The 14,765-nt window shown below is 44.6% G+C and overlaps 1 protein-coding gene across 3 annotated transcripts in view; it reads left to right on the top strand.

The window, feature by feature from the left end:
* Positions 1-853: 853 nt before the first annotated feature.
* Positions 854-14,765, top strand: part of LOC144138320 (uncharacterized) — a 50,732-nt gene continuing 36,820 nt past the window's right edge. Inside the window, exons 1-5 of one of the 3 annotated variants that reach the window (XM_077670537.1) lie at positions 854-989; positions 2,059-2,144; positions 3,327-3,413; positions 9,246-9,492; positions 13,354-13,442. In XM_077670537.1, the coding sequence (XP_077526663.1) occupies positions 2,071-2,144; positions 3,327-3,413; positions 9,246-9,492; positions 13,354-13,442 (497 nt within the window). In that variant the 5' untranslated portion in view covers positions 854-989; positions 2,059-2,070. Of the gene's footprint in view, positions 990-1,154; positions 1,290-1,402; positions 1,423-2,058; positions 2,145-3,326; positions 3,414-9,245; positions 9,493-13,353; positions 13,443-14,765 lie in introns of those variants that run through there. The other 2 variants (XM_077670538.1, XM_077670539.1) reach the window with 2 other exon arrangements.

Raw genomic sequence — 14,765 nt, 5'->3', positions numbered from 1 at the left:
AATTGCTTGGGCCTCTCCCGGCCGCTCTAAGACGAAAGACACAAATTTGGTGTCACGTTATCGAAGACGAGCACAGTTTCTAGAAGCTCACGTCCCGCCGCAATATTTGCTGCATTAAAGACTGCTTTTGCTGATTTCCTACCTTACTTTAAGGCAAAAGGTGGCCCCCTATAATTAATTCCATCACTTTCAAGTACTTGCTGACTTATCTGAGCTCCCGATAATTTTGGCAGTATTAAATAATAAGTTTATCCACTTGCATGTGCGTGCTGACTTCTCTGAGCTTAATTAGTGCATGACAATCTATGCTTGAAGCCCGAGTGGGGACCATTGTTACACCACAAAAGAAACACGCACGATAACGAAACTACGGACACTCGGCCCGCGTCTTTTTCAAAGATGGAACTTTTATGGGTGCTTACATCCGGAAATAATTTGTGTTAATCATGAAACGACGCCGAACCTTGTGGAAATTACCAAAGAGCGGTTAGGCGAGTAGCAGACGACAATGTCGGCACTTTTCGTGAGGCTTTCGATGCGAACACAATGCCAATTGGGCAGGCTGTAGCAGCTTTGAGAAGAGAGAAAGAGCCGAAAGAATTTACCACGCGCGAACAGCCGGCTGCCGTGTTGAAAGACAATACGCGTGAGCGCATAGTTGTAAAACAATACGTCCGTACAAACAAACAAAAGCGCTGATGGCGCCCTGAGGTAGCCCGCGGTGTGTCTTGCGCTGTTCTTGGCGCTGCAGCACACTTGACACCATCCGGATGCTTTCATTACACAACCAACACTTGAATATCGTAGCTGTGCGCCTCTGACTGTTTGGGTAGGCCTCCATAGTTTTGGTTCCGGAATCTGGTGATAATGCGCAACTTGCGCTGCGTAGGGTGATGACGCAACGGCTAATTCCGGCTAACTCTTTGTTTTGACAGATTCGCGCAAATTGACCGTTGGCGCGCGCAACGCATACAGCCGAGCTGAACGCGGTGAGTTTTTGAAGCATATTAATTCAGTGAATTACTCTATTAACTGTCATGTTTAGTTGCGTTGTTCAAAAGACCTTCGTGTACATGTTCTACGGAAATGACATACATGTTAAACTGGGATTTGAGAGCGCTGTTTGCGAACGCCAATATTAGCACCCCTGGCGCTCAGAATTAGTCGACGCGCGTATTATTCTAAGCAAAATTCTTGTCCCTTTATTGTTTTTAGCGGCATGAGTGTATTGCTGGTTTTAAAACGACATGTTCTGACTGGTCTCGTGAGTGATTCTATGCTACGCCGCAGTAAGTAACTTCGTAAATGAAGCCGTTAGCAAAGTCGCGTTCGTAACGGGTGGCTTTGTCATTTTGTCTTATTCTGTGTTTGAGAAGTATGGTGACATTGACCGTTACATGACGTTATCACAGAAACTTAAGTGTATAGTTCATTGGCGTCTTCTTAATGCTTTCTTCACGCGCGTGTTCCCTTGATTTGTCTCTAGCTAGCCAATCGTAAAGGGAAGAAATTTATTTTTGTCTTGCGTCACGTGTCTCGTTTTTCGCCGATGTTGTGCTAAGTTTGCTGCGCCCAAGAGCAACTGCTCCGCGGTGGTTTTGCGCCGCAACCTTTCTTTTTCCACGAACTCAATCGAATGACGCTGGAAAATGGTGCAATCTCGCGCCCTGCATCACTTGGCCATAGGGAGCAGTCCGCCGGGGAGCTTTATCTAATCGTCCTCCAGTGACCGGATTGCACAGTGAATGATGTGGAAGTTGTGGAAAGATAGAAGTTCCGCTAAAAGGAACATTTGCCCTCCCTTACACGCTGCCGGGAAAAAAAAAAATCACGGATGACCGCCCCATCCCCCTCCCGTCTATTAACATATCTGCACTTGCTTAAAAAATACCGTAAAAAAAAAAAAAACGAAAACCTTCACTTTGACGATCCCTAGGCCAGTTTTTATCTCGCTTTGGGCAAGGATTTGCGGTTCAGCAGTGGTTATTGTACCATCCAGTCGATTGTCTAAAACGTCAACAAGAACAGTCTGAATGTCGGTTGCTTTGACATGTGCAGGCAGTACACGCCATGGAGAAGAGGGAGGCACCTCAAAAGAGTGGCAAGCCACCCAACTCCCCTGAAAAGAACGTACCACCGCGCCAGTAAGTGACTGAGTACATTATCACAGGTGATAACGCTAAAATTTTTTAAACCAACACTTGCATCATTTTAAATTGGCCGTATAGATGGAATGTCAATTGCGACCGTGTTGTCATTGCTGGCAGGCCAAGTACTGTCACTGATCATGTACCATCTTGCGGGCCTGCCAGGTGTGCTGTATAAAGTAAAATTGTTGAGTTTGGGCGTCTCGTATGTAATTGTGAACTGGTACTGGTGATGTTCTTTTGTTTGGAAAAAAAAAGAAGCAGTAGTAAGTATATGCACTTGGTATTGTACGTTTGTTCATGTGGAGCTTGGGCTCACTTCCAACAACGCTTTCATCCTATAACTGTACCTCACATCTACACACTAATATTTCAGGCCCCCTCGAATGAATGAGTGAATGACTGTAATCATGCAGAGAGGGGGCTAAGAAATTTTAGCCTCAGTGGTGGGTGAGGGAAAAGGGATTGGGAAAGGCGTCACAAATCAAGTGTAAAACGTGCAAAGTGTTTTCAAGTGTCCTCATCAAAAAGGTCCCATTGGAGCCGCACACACTTTGGTATTCCCCTGTTGCCATTGGGGTGTCTGGCAAAGCTCTTGGAAGTACAGTGTTGTTTTTTGGTGAGACGAAAGCGCATCAATGTCTATTTCTGTCTGGATGACCTGCAGGGTAGGCAGTCAACTATTCAACCATTTTTTTAGAGCAAAGTTTGGGGGGTTATAATATCTGGGCGTTATTCCTAAAGTGCTCAGCGTGCTCTTACGCTGATTGATGCCAGAATCATGCTTCTTGCAGTGTTAGCTTGATGGGATTTGCTTCGTCAGCTCTGCGCGTCATGGCAGATTACTCAGTGCTGTAAAGGGAACAGATTTTGCTTTCTCCTTTTGTTAATGTTTATGTTAACAGGAGTGCAGTCTTGCATCATACAGTAGTCGACTGTTTTGTCGGACTCCAGAAATTCGAACTTGCTGGATATTCCGGACTCTCACGAGGAACCGCCAGTTGTCGCATAGGAGTAATGACTTGCGGATTTTTCGGACTGCTCTTTTATTCGGACAATTTTGGTGCCTAAAATTGGTCGGATACTGTAGTATTAACTAGATATGTTTTTCCATGTTTTGTTTAGTGTTTTTTTTTCTCGTTCAACAATGTTCCCTTTTCCCCATTTTTGTGTGTTCAGTCGGCGGAGGAACCGCAAACGAGGCCAGCAATCTCGCAATGGCTCAGCTCCCAGCAGCCCCCAAGGAGCTGGTGTGGACGTCTGCAGGTGAGGCATTTGACAGCTGGTCGATTAGAAGAGGCTGGTTACAGAAAGTGTGCTTCAAGGGCTGAACTGCTGAGTATCGTTGAATCTCGGCTGTTGCTTTTCGACGAGGTGACTCATCGACAGTCAGAAAGTTAGTACCTGGTTCCTGCAATTTGAGCTGAATTCAATTCAAATATATTTTCACTTTTTTATCCCAGAAAAGGCAGAGAAAAGGGGACGAAAATGTACACAAAAGTACCTGGCTAGATCCCCAAACCTTTTACAAGGGTTGCAGTTCAGATCGGCTGCATTTCAAAAACATTCGTGTTAAATACTGCATGAACATGTCTCGAAAAACAATACAAAAAGTCATGAAAAAATTCGTAAAACACCTGGAGACTTAGTTTTGCAAGCGGAAGTGTTAATAGGGCATGCCAGTCTTAGACAGTTTTTTTTTTTTTTTTTGCTTTCCAACCAGTCTTCATGAAACTTTAAGATTTATGATTTTTTTAAGCTGAATTCAAATACTTCTTTAGTTTTGACGTAAGGTGTTTAGTTTTCGAGATAATTAAAAATCTTTCTTAATTGTACTTGAGAACAATGGAAAAAACTAATCAACGAAAAATTACCAACAAGGCATGAATAGATATCAGAAGTTGTGGGGAATGAAATGTGGGAAGCACTTTTTTTTGTTTTGCAGTCACATAAAAGTTTACATCAATTCTAACTTCTTGGTTTGAAGTACTCCTGCTAACTACTTAAAAATAATGCTAATTAAGCAACTACTGAAACACAAAATGCAAAATCTGCCTCCCATATTGGATAGTTTTAACATTCAGCTTTACACTGCAAAAGAAATGATCTTTCCCGCTGCCCTACATGCTGGGATGTATCTCTTGAGAATTTCCTATCACTGCAATATTGCTCGTCGTGGAAAAGGAGGAAATTATAGAAGAATTAATACCATATTTACTTGCATAATGATCTCACTCGCGTAATGATCGCACCCTTGAAGTTTGTCGTCAAAATTCGATTTTTTTAATTTCCCGCGCAATGAACGCGCCCTGAACTTGCCGCAGCAGTATGCGGTATGTGTGCCAAGTCTAGCTGATGATGATCGTGCTTACCTCTGTTTCCTTCCCTTTCAGAGCGGACATGGCTACGTTATTGCCGCAGACTTGCCGATATTAGCGATATCGGCAAGCATGCATTCAATATTGATGAGGAAGAAACTCTCACTACATGCACATAAAGTGCTCACAAGACAAAGAAAAAAATGCGCGCAGCTTGCTGCATCGGCCCCCATGTCTGTTTTGATGTCCCGCACTATGACAGCGGCAGCCACTTATTGGTCGTCACCTCACATCAAACTCGTTCCGGCGCGTTCCGCAATTCATGAAAACACTGCATTTTGCGTCACTTTGCAAAGTGGATGGCGGTGGTGTGCGGAGTTTTTATTATGTTTTTATTTATTATTTTTATTATGTTCATGAGACCTATCGTAATAATTTTGACCCGCAACTTGCTTGCCTTCTATGTGCTCAAAAGTTTTTCGCGAAAAATTTACCCCGTGTAATGAACGCACCGCTAAATGTGCATCAATTTTTTTGGAAAAGAAGTGCGATCATTACGCGAGTAAATATGGTATTTTATTTTTTTTTCATCAAAATCGAGCCTGTACGGCTTTTATAAGTACCTGGCACTGTTCAAGTATGAACTTTTCAGAGGAAAAACGGGGCAAACTAAGGAGAAAGTGATACTTAAAAAATGCTTTTTTTGGGCAATTTTTCGGTCCCAAAGAACCATGTGTCCCGTTAATGTCCGAACTAACAGCACTGAGTGCTCCTTCGAGCTTCACACTGTGAGTGATGTTTTCGAGTTCCGCTGTGCTGTTTTTTTTTTCTTCTTAGCCTTGCGATAGGATTAGTTCTGCTTATTTTTTAGGGTTTTCTACATTGACATGTTAGCCGTAGACCTGAATCATTTGCGTAATGAGCTAAGAATGTGCTGCTGCACATAGTGGCCTGGATCACTGGTGACTGTCGCTGCACTAGGCGAGGCCAGTGGAGCCGCGCTTGGGCGTGCTCTGCATTCCACGTGGTTGTGTGCGTGCCCGAGCACTGCCCAGCAGTGCAGTATTTTTCTTGCGTTTGAATAATGAGATGGTCTTGCTGCTAAACTTTACCTTGCAGTCATGTCGGGTTAGGAGCTGGCTCTTTTCCTCAAGCCATTTAATACTCTCCCATTAATGAAGGACTCTGGAAACAGATAACTTCTTCATCTGATCTGATCTCTTCCGTTTTGCCAGCGTTCATTTGATAACTGGTTTCATCGTAACTTGTTTCTCTAAATGGAATAGGAACAATTTTGATAAATAGCAAAATTTATTAAAATAAATACGTTTTGGAAGTTGAAGGGACACAGCATTTTTTTTACTTAAAGGCATGCTGCATCTTAATACAGTCTACGCCCGTTATAACGGACCCTCTGAATCCGGAAAAAAACGTCCGCTGTAGCCGAAGTATGCAGTATCCGACGGAGGAGGGGGGGGGGGGGGGGGGGTATGAGCCCTACAGTGGGTACTTTGACCGGTATTGCATGAATAGTACATACACTTTGTTTTTTCTACACGCCTGCAACACCTCTGCACAGTGTTCGCGCAAGCGCAAAGAATCGCGTATACACCGTTTCCAAAACTTAGCACCGGCACTTCGAAAGGGCCTAGCGCATGCGGTCAAGCGCGTAAAGACGCAAGATAAGCTGAGCAAATAAAGCAAGAATGTAACTAGGCGCAATTATAAACCAGCTATAAAACATCAGTCGTGTCCATCAGCATTAGCTAGGCTCTTTTAAATCCCCTCACGACGAGGCAGGTTTTCCCGAAACCGTTCGTCAAACAAATCGGATTGCTGCTGGACGTTCCCTAAAAGCAGCTTCCACATTTTTAGCGATTTTAGTCTGGTCATTGAAACTGCTGTAATGAAATAATCTGATGACGGACAATTGTAAAATCGAAAGTTAGACCAGTTGGACTGCGCACGGTTACCGGCAGATTGCACACAATGGATGGGGAACAACCCCTACTTGAGGCATTTCTTACTTTTTTCACCGAAAGGGACAGGAACGATGCATGCGTGGGAATAATAAAAGCCGAACTTCACTGAACCCAAGTTTTTTATTACATAAAAAAACTGACGAGGGCAGACTCGCCTCCGAGTGCACCACTTCGAGTATTCGATAGCCGTTTTCAATCTCACCGGAGTCGCGTTTATCGGCAGCGGCCTTGTTCTTGACGGTAGAGCGGACACTCTGATTAGACAGGCCTGTGCTTCTGGCGATGTCAGCCTGTTTTTCCCCACGTTCAACAGCGTTAATTACGCTTCATTTATCCGACAGTGAAATCAGCCACCCTGCCGCTCATGCCGCTGGTCACACAAAAAAAAAAAAAGCCACTGGCACTGGCTTGGCTTGGCTGCGCCAACGACCTGGCTGCCAGCAATGTTGCCAGACATAATAGTTTTCTTGCCAAAATAAACAAAGAAAAAGCACATCGGGTGCCGGCCCCGCGGAAGTCCGCTATAAACGTTCAGTCGAAACAATTTTCGCCTAAAATTTAGTCTGTTGTAGCCGATAGTCTGCTCTAGCCGGGTCCGTTGTGAGCGGAGTGGACTCCATTTAAAATGCATGGGGACAAGACAAACCAACAGAAAGGGTCTGTTGTAAAGCGCTAATCACATGGAGCGATTTTTCCAGCAACGCGACGAGCGACGCGACTAGGATCCGCAGTCGCCGAACCGAAGTCGCTCGCCGAGGCAACCACATGACAGCGACGGCTCGAGCGACTGAGGATGGTGATTTCAATGTTGCCGCACTGCGCATAGTAACGCGCTTGGTACGCTGGTTGTTTGCAAACATTTTTTTTTGTTCATTTGTCATAAAAAGCATGACTAAAAAGTATTACGCCTTTCTACCTTGCTTTTTGCACTTCATTGCATCTCTAAAACTGGTTTAGCGCACGCTTTTCCTTCTGCGCCTCGTCTCTCGGCTCCAACATGAACGCCGTGAAGAATTCGCTTTCTTGACGTCGTTTTTCCCACACGGGTCTCACCCAGTGTGTGCGGGAGCCTTCTTGCTTCTGCTTCAGCGTGTACACAAGCTTTGCCACGCAAAGCTTTCTTTGCCGCTGCACCGCAAACGCCATCTGCGTGAATTTGCAAAAGCTTCCCCCCGTTCTTTTCCAAAACCGGAGGTTGCGTGCTTACGTAGGGGCTCTCCTATTGGCTAGTCGCTGAGGCCACTTCCGGGAGGCGAGCGACTGTTTCTGGCGACCCAGAAATGAGCGATTTAATGAGCGACTTGGTCCGCGGCGAAAAGTAGTTCGTCGCTAGTCGCGTCGCTCCCCAAGTCGCTTGCAAAATCGCTCCATGTGGTTGGGGCTTAACCGAAAGTCCGTTGTTGCCGGATCCGCTGTAACGAGCGTAGACTGTATTTAAATTTTAAAGTTGTAATTTCAGTACTATAATTGATGCGAAAAGTAAAACCTATTTCGTTGGGCTGATCTGTTTGGATTTTACTGTCAGCCATTGGGAAAAGCTTCGATTGTTGGTCCCATCAGACCCACTCTAGGTCCGACATAATGTCAGGTCAGTAAGTCCAATTTGCGTAATTCCGAGCCCTATTGGGATACGCCGTTGCAGTCACTGGGTCCAGTTTGTCCAATTCATGTTCCAGCTGGAACCAATTGAATCCCAATGGGTCCTATTAAATCTCCAATGGTTTTTTTTTTTTAGTTGGCCTGTTAAAACGAATATTGCTTGCTTATCGAAGATGTTTCACGCTAATTTCGTTGTTTTAATTAGGTGGTGTGAAGTAAAGGCAGCAGTATTTCTTTCCTTGTGTAGAGAGGGGTTGACAACCGAGGACACTGCGGTGACCCATAGTTGATCGGGGAAACATGCGGGGGGGGGGGGGTGTCTGAAGAACTGAGGTGAAAGTTTGGGCTGAGGTATTCCGTAAACGGTTTTTTATTGCCACTGACTTGTGGGTACAAGTCAGTGGTACGCTTTATTTGCGTGTACATTATACTTGTGTGGCTTTCTTGGGGCAGGAAAGTAGAGAGGCCAACTTGACAGTGAATGCTGAGGCCAAAATCCAACAAAGCTGAACGAACGGGTGCAATGGAGTCGATTTGCATGCTTTGAAGATTCAAAGCTCATGTACACTGCACATGAAAATAGATGCAATGACAAGAAAGAGGCAAGCACTAGGTCATCTTTTTCCTTGGATTAGCCTACCTTTAGAGTATACTATGGCTCAATAAAAGTTTTGTGGGTTCTAAAGATCCTTTCATGTATTTCTTATGGCTGAGAATTCCTATTTGTCAGAGAGAGAGAGAGAGGTAGAAAACTTTACTTTAGAGCCTGTATCCAAATGACTGCTTGGTTACTTGGTAGGATTACTGGGACGTACTGTCTACTCCTGGCATACTTCTGATGTGTTTAATAATGTGATCCAATAGAGAGCTCTCCAAGCCCCTCAGGGGATCTGACCCATGCCTCCCAGCTGGAAGGGCACTCTGTGGCAGAAATTCCTATTTGAGGTTTTGTGGTTAGTACAGCATAGTGTCTACTTTAGTGCCTTCAGCCTTTCCGACAGTTATTAGGTGAGCCAACGACACGACGTTCAGCTTCTTTCAAAAGACATTGTCATGCAAATTTCGTTAATGTGCAAATTCTCCTCAAGCAACTGGTCAGCCACTAATCCCGTCATTTTTTAGAAGGCACGATGCCCATTCTGTCCGGAAGTGGCTGAGTTTTTATTGCAATACTGCACCCAACCATTTTCTTCCTCCAGGAATGCACAGCAGGTTGGAAGGAGGCTTTGGTATCCACCACTGCCGTCCCCAGATGTCCAGGGCAGCAGGGGAAACCGGTTCGCGGGCGACCGAGTCGTTTACGCAAGGAACGTGGCTCCCAGCTTCGCCCACCCTGGAGGAGGAGCGAAGGGGATGCTCCTCTACGGTCCGATGACTTTCATGCCTGGACCACCGGTTCCCTCTCACTTCCAGCCTGCCGTTGGAAACCAAGCTGGAATGTGTGGCGTAAGTTCCACTGGCATTCATTGTTTAATCTTGCAATGGTGACAGTGCTTCCAACTAGGGGTGTGCGAATGCCAAATGGTAACTTTGGAATCGAATATCGAATCGAATTCAGAAAAAAAGTCTGATATCGAATCGAATATCTTTTTTTTTTTTACAGGCCTCGACTTTTTATGGGTTTTTGTGCGAAAGCAGAAGCCACTTTGCATGTTTGGGAGATATGACATTCCGTTTCAGCCTGGAGAACGCACTTTTCAACTTGAACCAGCGGTACTCCAGGAATCCGGGGCAGGCATGATACGCATTTGAAAAAAAAAAAAAGTCTTGTAGTGTAGTTGATGTACTGCAATAACAGGCAACACCTATACAGCCCCTCATAACTCAGAAGCAAGCACTGTGCAAGCATGAACAACAGGATGCAAAAACGCGGCACAACCACAATCATGGACCACGATGAGGCATTTCTTTGGAAGCACTTGGGCAGCTTGAAGCATGAATAATATGTAGTGGAAGCAAAAGTTTGCGCTACAGTCGTCGTGGACAAGCCTGTGCTATCCACTGTGGTCTAAAAAACAAGTAAACACGCAGTAATCATACACCAATTGCAATAAAAGCAGCTAGAACCGCTTTTGATTTTAAATTAACGGAACCGCTGTCAAAATGGTGGTGGTCTTTACCGGAAGCTGCCCTAACATGTAAACATACGGTCGCAGATTTCAAAATTGCGGTCAGAGTCGACGGTGACGGCTCGCAAAAAAAAGACCTTATCGACGCAATTGTAGATTACTCCGTGCAGCGGGACAAAATTTACAGCCTCTGCAAGGCGCGCTCGTTGAAAGCGTGATTTGGATGGAACTTGCTGAGTAGGCGGTGTAGCAGCAGTGTGTTAGCGTGCACCGATGTCTCTCACTTTCGTGAAGCCAGGGAACATTCGGAAACTCCACTCGAGAAAATCGAACAGTAGATATTTGGTTTGCGAAGCAAATTATTCGCGGAGGCACTATTCCATTCGTATTCGAATATTCGAGTACAGTACAACCTCGTTACAACAGACCATGATAGTGATCATGATTTCAGTCTGCTATAAAAGAAGTATGAACAATCCAAATACTGTTACTACAGACTTTTACAAAATCATGGATGAAGTCCGTTATAACAAGAGTTTGGACTTTTTTCAACTGTTAAAAACAAAATCACACAATACTAAATGTATGCTAGTCGTTTCTCGAGATTCAGTTACAACTTAAACAGGTTGGTATTTTAGGCCAAGAAACCTTCAGGATGACTTGGGTTTTTCAGTAGTTTCATCCTCTTGCGACACTGTGAAGCACATCACAAAATCACATGTATGACTCTTCTTGCATTTGCTGGGCTCCTGTTGTATGGAACGCCCTAAAACTTTTGATTCACTCACACTATTATTAATCTCTTTCACATCTTCAACCTACAGTTGCATTTCCATTGTCTTCACATGAATATAAATGAAATTCAAGTAAAGGTCTCAATGCTAAGCTTGAAATTTAGCCATCTATAATGTATGAGCTAGGGCATACATTTTTTTGTTTTAATGATGGTAACTTTCATAAATAAGCATCTTATCTGTTGCACTATAACGCTTAAATTCTAAATCCTATCCCTTGACTGCCAGGACACCACACTTGTTTCAAGTTGTTTTCGTTTGATCACAACTGTGAGGTAGAAACACAAACTCTGAAAGCGTACCTAACAAATGAATGGTTGGTTGCCTGCACTTTATAAGTCCACTTTAGAGATGCAAACGTGGACTTAACCTTTCAAGCTGGTCTGTTATATCCGAATGTATGTTGTAACAGAATCTGCAGTAAAGGAAGTTTAATCAATGGCACAGATAGGAAGACCAACCAAGCATTGCAAATCAGTCTGTTGTATCCGAATATCTGTTGTAAGCAGATCTGTTGTAATGAGGTTCTACTGTATTCGCACGCCCCTACCCAGTGGAAAAATGGCGTTCTGGGAAATGGGGGGCAAGAAAAAGTGCCAAGTTTAAAAAACAGCATCCCCAAATACCGTACTTACCCGATCCTAACGCACACTTTTTTCCCAGAAAAATAGGCCGAAAAATCGCATGCGCGTTAGAATCGGGAACGAAACCGAAACTGCCGAAAGAGCAGAAATTTCGTACCACCCATCGCCAACGCCGTCTCAAGATGGCGCCAAAGCTTTTAGCAACGGTTTTTCGGACGCGGGAAGCATAGGCACCTAGGCTTTTCTATCAGCGTTCACACGAATCGTCAAATCATTTCACTTGCGCGCTTGATAACAGCATTGGCAGCAGCGGCTCTCACGCGTTCAAATCGAGCGGTCGGCTGAAGCGTGCGCCTCTGGAGAAGCTCGCGGGATGGGCGTGCGAGGCGTGGGCGACGATTCCATTGACCATAGTTGAACCTTTGTTCAGAAGTGTGGCATTGCGAACGCGCTTGACGGCACCGAGGACGAGATGTGTGGTCAGCGGAGAGCGACGAAGAGTGAGATGAGTGAGATTACTTCGGGAAATAAATCGCCCGTTTCTCTCTTATTCGTTTTTCTTGCCCACAAACTTCCGTGCGCGTTACAGTCGGAGGTGCAAGTTTTTTCGTTTTTTTTGCCAGGAAAATCGGCTGCGCGTTATAATCGGGGACACGTTAGAATCGGGTAAGTACGGTATGCGTCTAAAGGCATTATGACAAGTGGCTGGTGGAAGTCCCAACGTTTTTGAAAGCGAAACTGAAAGCCCAGCAGCTATTATTTGCCATGGCATTTGATAATAACTAGTGAAACTGCAGGAGGAATTTGCGACAAACACCTTTTCGTTGTGTCTGTGTGGGCAGCTTGATACGTGGGAAGCTTATCACCTCATCTGTGGGGATATGTAATGAAACGACAGTTGTGTTGAGCTCGGCCAGGACGTTTGTTGTGGGTTTGACTCCCGGCCGCGGCGGCCACTTTTCTGCTGGAGGTGAGAAGCAAAAACGACCCTGTGTACGAGATTTCGTCGCACGTTAAAGATCCCCAGGTGGTCAGAATTAATCCAGAGCCCTCCACTGCGGGGCACCTCATCGCCTGTGTAGCATCGGTGCGTTTAACCTCATAATAATAAAAAAAGGGGACGTTAGTTGGCTTGCATCATTAGATCATGGGTCCAAGAATGTATATATTGAAAGCTTCATGAGACACGGAGCTTTATACCCTAACAGGACCTCTAAATTCCTTTGAAGGAAGTGATGACGTACAATTATTCATTGTCAAATTAACCTTTGTCAAATCTTATTGCCTGTCAATCCAAGTACCATCTTGGGAAACACTTCATTTCAAGGATGTAATTATAGCCTGGTCAGTATAACAAAAGCCATAATCAAGCGTTAGATAATGCTTCTTTTAACTGCACATCTACAAGGTCGTCAGCGTAGGTGCAGGGGCTTAGCGGTATTCCTGTCATTAAAGGCATGCGTTGTGTAGTTTGCCAGAATGCCTTCATCAAAAGAAAAGTTCAGATTACCTAATTAAGAGGCATGAATTGAACCTCAGTCATCTTAACAATGTGCATGTTTAAACAATTACAGTTTTGAGGAAGCATTAGTAAATTCTGCAACCCTAAACTTTCAGATGCCGAGCAAACGACATGCATTTACAGAGTTTATGTAGGGAAGGAGTCTTAATGGTGCACGGATGGGTTAAAAAACTCTGGCACATGTTAGAACTGTCAGATTTCGTTGCGTGTATGGTACAGCAGAGTAAAGGTTTCGTAGAAAAGTCAACGTCAATCTTTGCTCTAAGCTCTAAAAGACAACAGCTTCAGTTTCATTCTCTGCAAGTTGTGAATTTGCATTCTGCCACTCTAATGTGCAGCCAATAGCACTCCCGGAGAATTGGCGAGCACCTCAACGTCCCGGCCCATCGTACGCGAGTGTCCTTAAGAAAGATACCAAACAGTCCAGGTAAGTTCCCCTTAGTGTGCTTTTTTTACATGTATAAGCGATAACGCAGTGCTGTTTGATTATCAATAAGCTTTATTGATTGCCAACATGACTACCGTATTTACTCGCGCAATGAACCCACTTTTTTCCCGGAAAATTCGGCATGAATTGGGGGGGAGGGTTCATTACATGGGAAAAGTTGCAACTGTTTTAGAAGTTGAAATTTCATATTAAAAAAGTTGCCAAGAGAAGCGCTGTCAGAGTCTTGCCAAATTATGTAATCAGATTTCTTTTTTATTCCCAACATGCTAATAGCCTAGCTCCTTCTCGCATGGAGCTGTCCTCCTAACTAAAGTTGCTTGTCACACCATATTTGTTGTTGGCCCACATCACACTGTGTTCCGTGCCGTCAAGGCACTCCAATACTGCTTTTCCCACACCCAGAAACTTCGCTACTTTGGGCCCACGAAAGACATGGTGATCCGTGTTCACCGCCCAAAAACCTCGTTTTCACTCAGCTGCGCGGTTTCTGTGAGCATCAACGCATGCTCCACCACCTTCAGTTTAAATTCGGCTGTATAGCTCATGTACTGGCCCATTGTACGGCGTGCGCCGGGAGCACACAAAAAAAAAAGGTCGGAACACAGCTGAACAACGAAACCACAGTGCATAATGGCGGAGTCGCGGAACAGCAAGTTCACAGGAGTGCGGAGTACGTTTAGTGGTTTGTTCACACGCTGTCAGAACCAGCCAGAACAGCAAAGAGGAGGGAAGGAGTGCAGAGTATGTTTAGTGTTTTGTTCACACGCAGCAACGTTTTATGGCGCAAGAAGGTTGGTTTTGTGTTCAGCAGGTGGCGCTCCGCAAGCGCGCAATTTTTAAATTGAGAGCCACGGCATTCGAGCTCACATCTAGTTATACTGTTGAGATTTCTTTTTGTCGGAATGCGTTTATAGCATTTCTGCGCATACTGTAGTGTGATATCAAGTTACTGCATTGGTCTACGGCATCAGCAGCCATGCTGAGATGAAAACACATTCCCACTGCATTTTTTATTCAAAGTGACAGAAATGTGAATCCTCAAGAATACAAGGGGGGGGGGGAAGAGGTTTCATTACGCAAGTAAATACGGTGGTTATCGACTATTGTAAAAGAAATTAAAGGGGCCATGATGTCAGAACGGAACTTTAGTTCGAGAGAACTGGCCTTTGATAGCTCCTTCAGCGCTAGCTTAGCCACGAAAGACGGTTTTCTAACAGAAAAAAACGCAAGGGATATTGAAAAACTTCGAAATTTTGCCTTAAAGGGATGTAATAAGGGCCAGCACTGAAAACATAGCTATCA

Source organism: Haemaphysalis longicornis, unplaced genomic scaffold (assembly GCF_048455015.1).
Source record: "Haemaphysalis longicornis isolate Haplotype H1 unplaced genomic scaffold, Haemaphysalis longicornis Haplotype H1 scaffold_5, whole genome shotgun sequence".
NCBI lineage: Eukaryota > Metazoa > Arthropoda > Arachnida > Ixodida > Ixodidae > Haemaphysalis > Haemaphysalis longicornis.
The sequence above is the reverse complement of the archived record's forward strand: the minus strand, read 5'-3'. Positions and strand labels throughout refer to the sequence as shown.